Here is a 6752-nt window from a genome sequence, read left to right on the forward strand (position 1 = left end):
CAGGGTCAGTAGAACTAGCTTCCTCTTAAAAGCAGTTCCTCACCTCCTCTTTACAAGACTAGTTACTATAGCTGCTTCATTTATAAGAAGTTACTAAATCTTTAGTATTTCACTAAAGAATCTCATTTCAGGTGCTTTCTGCTAAGCTTCTGCCTTTAACCCTCCTTTGCCTCCTCCCTCCTCAAAACTTGGACAAACACATCACGCAAGGGAAAAAAAGCAACATTTGTATTGTTTTATTTGTCAGAATTTCCAGAACCAGGGTCTCTACCGGACAAGTAGAAAAATAGAAAAGTTGACTACTTTGAAAAGGCATCTATGACAAACAAGAATACACTCAGAAAGGGGCTCATAGGACTCCGGCAAATACAGAATTAAGCCAGAGCAGTGTGCCTGGAACAACAGAAAGGAATTTGTGTCCCCACATTTTGAGATCTGTGTTTCCCTACAGAGCTGGTCTACAACAGAAGCCTCTCGTGGCCCCACTAGCTGGCCCAGTCCTGGAACCGAAAGCAGTCACTTGCTATTTTCCACACTGTGTTGCTTGGTGAAGCCTGGGCTGTCAGGATGAAGTTTTGGTTAAAGTCCCGTTGTTTGTTGCCTTCAAACTTCACTGTTCCACAGATCACAACAAGAACTGTGGTCTGGCTTGGGGTGGCTTCATCATGGACAGGCTGGCAGTCTACCACGTTGATTTGGAACTCACTGGAAGGCAACATTTCAAAAAACTCACTCAAGGACTCTTGTCCCGAAACAGCATTTCCATTCCACACCAGGGTGGCTGTGCCCATGTACAAGCGGGACAGCAGTCGCCGCCGCTTATCCATGGTGCTGTAGTACACATTCACAAACTCCTCAGCAGCTCTGCAGGCCTGATCCACGTAGGTCTTGAAGTCCACTGATGCCATCTCTGGCCCTGCTGAAGGAGGCCCAGGTGCTCCTGCGCCTGACGGAGCGGGGGCTGTGGAGCAGGAAGGTTGAACAGAACCCGTGTGAATGCCCAATTTCATTCTGTCCCAACAATGGAATAAGTCTCCTTTTCTACTGGTGGCAAAACAATTACATACTGTAGGGAGATGACTCTAGGCTCAAATTTGGCTGATGCCTCACCTTACTAAGCCTCAGTTTGCTCATTTTAAAATGGAAATATCACCATTTGTGACACAGTTGTAATGTGAGAATTAAACAAGACAGTGTACAGCAAGTGCTTAGTTAAAAAGCCTGATACCTACATGTTCAAAAAATGGTAGCTATTACTATGAATTATAAGAATCTCATTTTGTAAAAGATAGTGTATTTGACTATGGAAGGTCATTTTTTCCTGGAAGTGTGGACCAGGTGTGACTGCCCCTAGAGAAGTGGAGAAACAGCGGATCCTGGATGAAGACAGTAGACCACAACTAAAGGAGAAGAGGCCCAATAAAGACCAATCAGATGGCACATGATCCTCAGCTGGAGGCAAGTCTGAGAAAACCTATCAAGAGCTCACCCAACAGATATTGGGAGAGCAAAGAGAAGGCAGGTTTCTTAAGAGGATAAGAGAGCAAATGTCACTAGGACAGTACCAAAATAGTGGTCACAATTCTCATGACAAGCAAACCTGGCAGCTGACTGGGAATGAGAAGGAAGGGCTCCTAGCTTCTGTGAGTACAAACCTACCAGGCAAGTCCTGTGAGCCAAAATGGAAAGACAAGTTAAAAATGGAAAGGCAAGTTCTGGGGCTCCTGAGTGGCTCAGTCTGTTAAACATCCAACTCTTGATTTCAGCTCAGGTCATGGTCTCAGGGTCGTGGGATCCAGCCTCGCATCCAGCTCTGAGCTCAGTGCAGAACTGGCTTATCCCCCTCCCTCTGCTTCCCCGCCCCAGCACTCTCTCTCACTCAAATAAATAAATAAAAATCATAAAAAAAAAAAAAGAATCAAGCAAGTTCTATGGGATAGAAGGTGGGGGGGTGGTGGCATCAAAAAAAGAATAACTGTAGATGAAATGTCAAATTTCCTTAAAAAAAAAAAAAAAGGAAGTCCAAAAGCATAAAGAAATATTATTATTTGCTTGTCTCAGAGTATGGTACATGTGTTACAGTTCTCTGCTCTTTTTTGCGTCATTAAAATATTTCACTGTAAGTGGGGCACCTGGGTGGCTCAGTTGGTTAAGCATATGCCTTCAGCTCCGGTCGCTCAGGTCTAGACCTTCAGTGGGCTCCCTGCTCAGTGGGGAGTCTGCTTCTCCCTCTGTGTCTCCCCCTGCTTATGCCCTCTCTGTCTCTAATAACTAAAAAAATCATCAAAAGAAATTTAAAAAATAAAATATTTCACTAAAAGAAAAAATTCATGACAGAACATTACTAAAGCAAAGGATATGTTTAGATATACAAACAAATTTTTTACGTCAGAGACTTTTTTTTAAAAATATCAGCTCATGAAATAAAGATTTCACAGAGTTGGGAAAAAGTCAAGTACTCTTAAGGGCTGAGCAAAGTGGAGGCTTCTGCCTCAAGTAAAGAACTGTTAAGAGCAGGCAGGAGCTTGGTCCTAGAAGTAAGCAGTGACAGGACCAGGCAGACAGAGGTCTTTGCACTCCCTCCCCGGACTCAAAGTCAAGCCTCAGCAGATCCGGATTCTGAGCTGGGTATCTGCTGCCTACTTTACATACATCATCTCATTTAATGGTCACCACAAAAGGATGAAACAATTTTACAAAGGAGAAGGGAGAAACTTAGGGGTTGGATCAAGGTCCTGACAGCAAGCACACTCCTGATTTATCTTTAGAAGAAGGCATGTGGCCTTTGAAAATGTCAAACTATGTTGTCCTTTTACTTGCTTATCCTTTACCTGCTTATCCTTTACTTGCTTATTCTTTACCTTTACTTGTTGTCCTTTACCTGCACCTAGGAAATCAAGTCTCTAAGGGCACCTTTCCAGGACTGCTAGTTTGAAGCTGTCCTTTCAAGGGCCTCAGTTCCTCTCTTGCTGGAATTCCCGGCCACCTGACATCCACATTACTTCTCACCCTGACGTGCCCCAGTCCCTCCACCATCTCAAGTCATTCTCAGAAAGCCTCCCACCCCCCAAGTTCTGGCAAAGCGACTTTCCAAACATAGCTTAGCAACCTGTCCTGGCCCCATTCCCTTAAGATAACCACCTCCTTGTCTTGTGGTTCTGCTACCTACAAAGCTAACAGCTCGCCCTTCTCTATCAAATCAGGGAAAAGAATCATAAAAAGCGAGATAAGTATCAAGCTGTGACGATGCCGCCTTCTCTCGGCAGCCCACACCGTCAGGTTCTTTGGAGCTGGACCAGAGAAGATGCAATAGGCCTCATTTCTGGCGGTGAGTCGCTTTTCATCAAACACATAAAGTCAGCCCGCCCTGGCCATCTCTGGCCCGAGACCTGCTCCAGTGCCCCGACTCTTCATCGCCAAGCGGATTTACTGCTAAGCACTTCACAAGGGCAAAAACCTGAAGCAGTATTGCAAGGACACCACGAGGGAAAGGACAAAACCCGGCTGATTCCTGACAATGGGGGGAGAGAGTGGGGGTGCACGTGGCAGATGTCTCGTGAGTCCCTGGGCCGGCCCTGGGTCTTCAGACTGACGGCCGCGGGGGACGGTGGGGGACACTTACCTTCGCGGCTGGTGACGTCCGGGGTCAGCGCGGGCGGAGGTGGCGTCCTCGGTCAGCGGGGGGGCAGTACCCCCGGTCGGCGACCTCGGTCAACGTGGGTGGCTCAAGTCAGCTCGGGCGACCCTGGTTAGCGGGACGGGGACCTCGGCCAGCGCGGGCGTCTCTCGGTCAGCGCGGGCGGCGGCGCCCCTACCGGGCGCCCCCCACCCCGTCCCCCAGCTCCACGGAGGGCCGGTCCCCGAAGGTTGCGGGGCAGGCCTGCCGAGGCTCCGCGCTCCTCCGCCGTTCGCCTCAGGAGGAACCGGCAGAGCCGCCCTTCTCTCACCCTTCCTCCGGGATCCGTCCGCGTCGCCGAGATGCCTGTGCACCGGGACCTGCCGGCGCCGTCCGCGGCTTCCCGCGCGCGGCCAGCTGCGCGCTGCGCAGACGCCAGGGCCCACGGCTCCGCCCACTCCCGCCTCCCTGTGACGGGCAGCTGTGTCAGCCGGCGGGACGGAAGACCGGGAGGCTAGCTCCGCCCAGGTGTGGCTCAAGGGAGGGAGTGGCTTCCGGGAGAGGCCCTTTCCCAGAAGACCACAGAAAATCAGCGGTCGAGTTTTCATTGGCTCAACCAGTCATAAAAACCGGTCCAACTGGTTAGTTGGGATTCTTGATTGGATGAAATCTCCTAGGTCCCGGCCCCGGAACTAGAGGTGCGTGAGGTCTCTCCCAGTTGAGTGGAGGCCCGCTTGACAGAAGAGAATGGGGAAGGTGTGTGAGGCGGTCTCAGATACTTGCCCTACGACCTCCAGTCACCTGCAGTTGGGGTAACTCTAGTTAAAATTCTAGTTAAAAGACGACTTGGTGCAACGCCGGGGATCACCACCAGCAGCAGTGACCCAACTAAGGCTTTTACACAGACATAGTAAGCGGGGCTCCAGAATGTCCCGCGGTGGCCAAGCTGGTGAAGCCGGCAGAGCCCTTGTTGAACTCTGCCTGATGAAGCATCTCAGCTGATTACTCTCCTCGATAGTTTAAGTCCCTAAGGACTCAAAAGTTGACATCCTAAAGGACACATAGAAGAAAACCCATTTTAGTTAAGTTGGAAACTCAACTAAAAGCGAGAGAAGAGTCTAGGGTGGGAAGAGTCTGAGTTTGGGAAGTAACAAAAGTGTGCCAGAAAGGGAAATAAAGGCAATTTCCTTTCTTGTCCTGGGAATTGTCCAGCTCCGAGGAAAACCGCCTGGCTCCAGCTATGGCCCATGGCCTGGTTGGTATTGTGCTTCTCTTTTCCAGCCCTGAAACTAGCTGCATTTCCGCCAAGTTGGAACCCGAACTTTTCTTTAAAACAAGAGGCTCAACGGGATGGAAGCAGTTAGTGTGGGACTTGGGAAACAATTTACAGCGGGGGGTAAAAAAGATTTCTTTAGATACAAGATCCTCAAATACATCCATTTGTCTGAGAGCCTGAATAATTCCTTCAAAACTGGGAGCCCTCTGGGCATGGTGCAGTTTACTGATGTTGCCATGTCTTTAGAGTGTGGTGCATTTAATTCATAAGTCCAGCTCTGAGGCCTTGTAAAAGCACAGGGCTTTAGCCCTGGGAGGCTGCAGAGCCAGCAACAGCAACAGGAGGGTAAGAGGGTAGGAACCTTTCAGGTTTGTGTCTCCAGCATTTAGAATTGTGCCTGACCCACAGCAAGGGCTCATTCAGTACTGTTTGAATGAACAGGCAGGCTGGAGTTCAAGTCCTTGTTCCACAACATTCTAGTTGTGATGAGTCCTCTCCAACAGCCACTCCCCAATGCTTGGAAGCAAGCCTGCTTTTACTCCCCTTGCAGTTCTTGACTTTGGGAGGTTAGAGGCATCCCCGACTCTAAGAGACACCACAGTGGCACTGTATGCCCTGAGCACGCTCCTGGGTTGGTAGGAGACCCAATTTAGGCCACTAAGTCTTGGAGAAAGTGTTTGCTAGGGGATTGGGGGAAAAACGCTTTTTCTCTCTCCTTCCACACATGTGAAATATGGATGGTGCAGCTGCAGCCATCTTGCCACCCTGAGGGGGAGCCCGTGGACAGAGAAGCAGACAGGAGACAGCGAGAGAACTCAGGCTTTTGGTGGCTGTGTTGGGAACCAAATCAGACCTGAAGTTTGGACTTTTCGTTTCAAGAGCCAGTGAATTTGCTTTATTTTTTTTTTTACTATTTAAAGTTGGGCATAAACATAAAGGTATTTATAACTTAACTAGTGTGACTTGGTGCACTAGCAGAGTGATGGTGACAAACGAGTTAACTTCCCAGAGGCTCAGCTGCCTCATCAGTAGAAGGGAAACAGTAGCAATATTCATTTCCTTGGGTTGATGTGAGGAACAAGTGAAACAATGCATGGTAAGTACTTAGCTCAGGCCAAGCACAAAGGAAGCATCCAGAAAACGTTAGTACGCTTGATGTTTTGCATTGGCAGCAACTTCCTTATTTGCCAACAGTTCCTCCAACAACTGGCTTTTAAACTTGGGACAAGTATAGTGACGAATTAGTAGGATTTGTCACCAAGTCACATGCACATCCTCTGGAAGATGAGCCTGGCTTAAGCAGTGGTGGTGCCAGCAGCCCCATTTGCTGCATGGAGTCCGTTCAGGGAGGAAGGGCTCATCTGGTCATACACGCTGAGCCTCTGGCAGCTCTGAAGATAGGCCTGACTTATGGATGTTGAGGTCTGTAAACACAGGATTGAGCTTTTCCCCATTATCAACATAGCTCTCTGCAGGATCCAACAGCATTTGTTTATCACGAGAGGCTGCATCACTTGGCACCAGGCGATCTACAGCAGTGGCTGGGCAGTTGTGCCCCCAATGCATTGTCATCAAAAACAAATGTGTGTGTGTTTTTTCCCCCATCTTAGCAGAATCAGATGAGCTGCTGCTGGACCAGAGTGAGCTGCAGCTACATTTCTGGGTCAGTTGAGGCCCTGGGTTTTGGGGATATTCTGGGAAGGCAGGAAGAACTGCCCATAAGCTTAACAGCTGAGGTGTGGCCTTGAGCAGAGTAAATGAAGGAGATGTGGAGAGCTATGCCACCAGAGAGAAAGAGAGGGAAAGAGGATGAGCTAGATTACACACACACACACACACACACACACACACACACACACA

At 49.1% G+C, this 6752-nt stretch overlaps 1 protein-coding gene across 1 annotated transcript; it reads right to left on the reverse strand.

The window, feature by feature from the left end:
- Positions 1–221: 221 nt before the first annotated feature.
- On the reverse strand, positions 222–4066 carry NXT1 (nuclear transport factor 2 like export factor 1). The gene is made up of 2 exons (XM_008707099.2): positions 3623–4066; positions 222–961 (listed from the first exon to the last, which is right to left on the reverse strand). The coding sequence occupies exon 2, from the start codon at positions 906–908 to the stop codon at positions 486–488; it is 423 nt and encodes a 140-aa protein (XP_008705321.1). The 5' UTR covers positions 909–961; positions 3623–4066; the 3' UTR covers positions 222–485.
- Positions 4067–6752: the final 2686 nt, after the last annotated feature.

Source organism: Ursus maritimus, unplaced genomic scaffold (genome assembly GCF_017311325.1).
Source record: "Ursus maritimus isolate PB19 unplaced genomic scaffold, ASM1731132v1 scaffold_22, whole genome shotgun sequence".
NCBI classification, from domain to species: domain Eukaryota; kingdom Metazoa; phylum Chordata; class Mammalia; order Carnivora; family Ursidae; genus Ursus; species Ursus maritimus.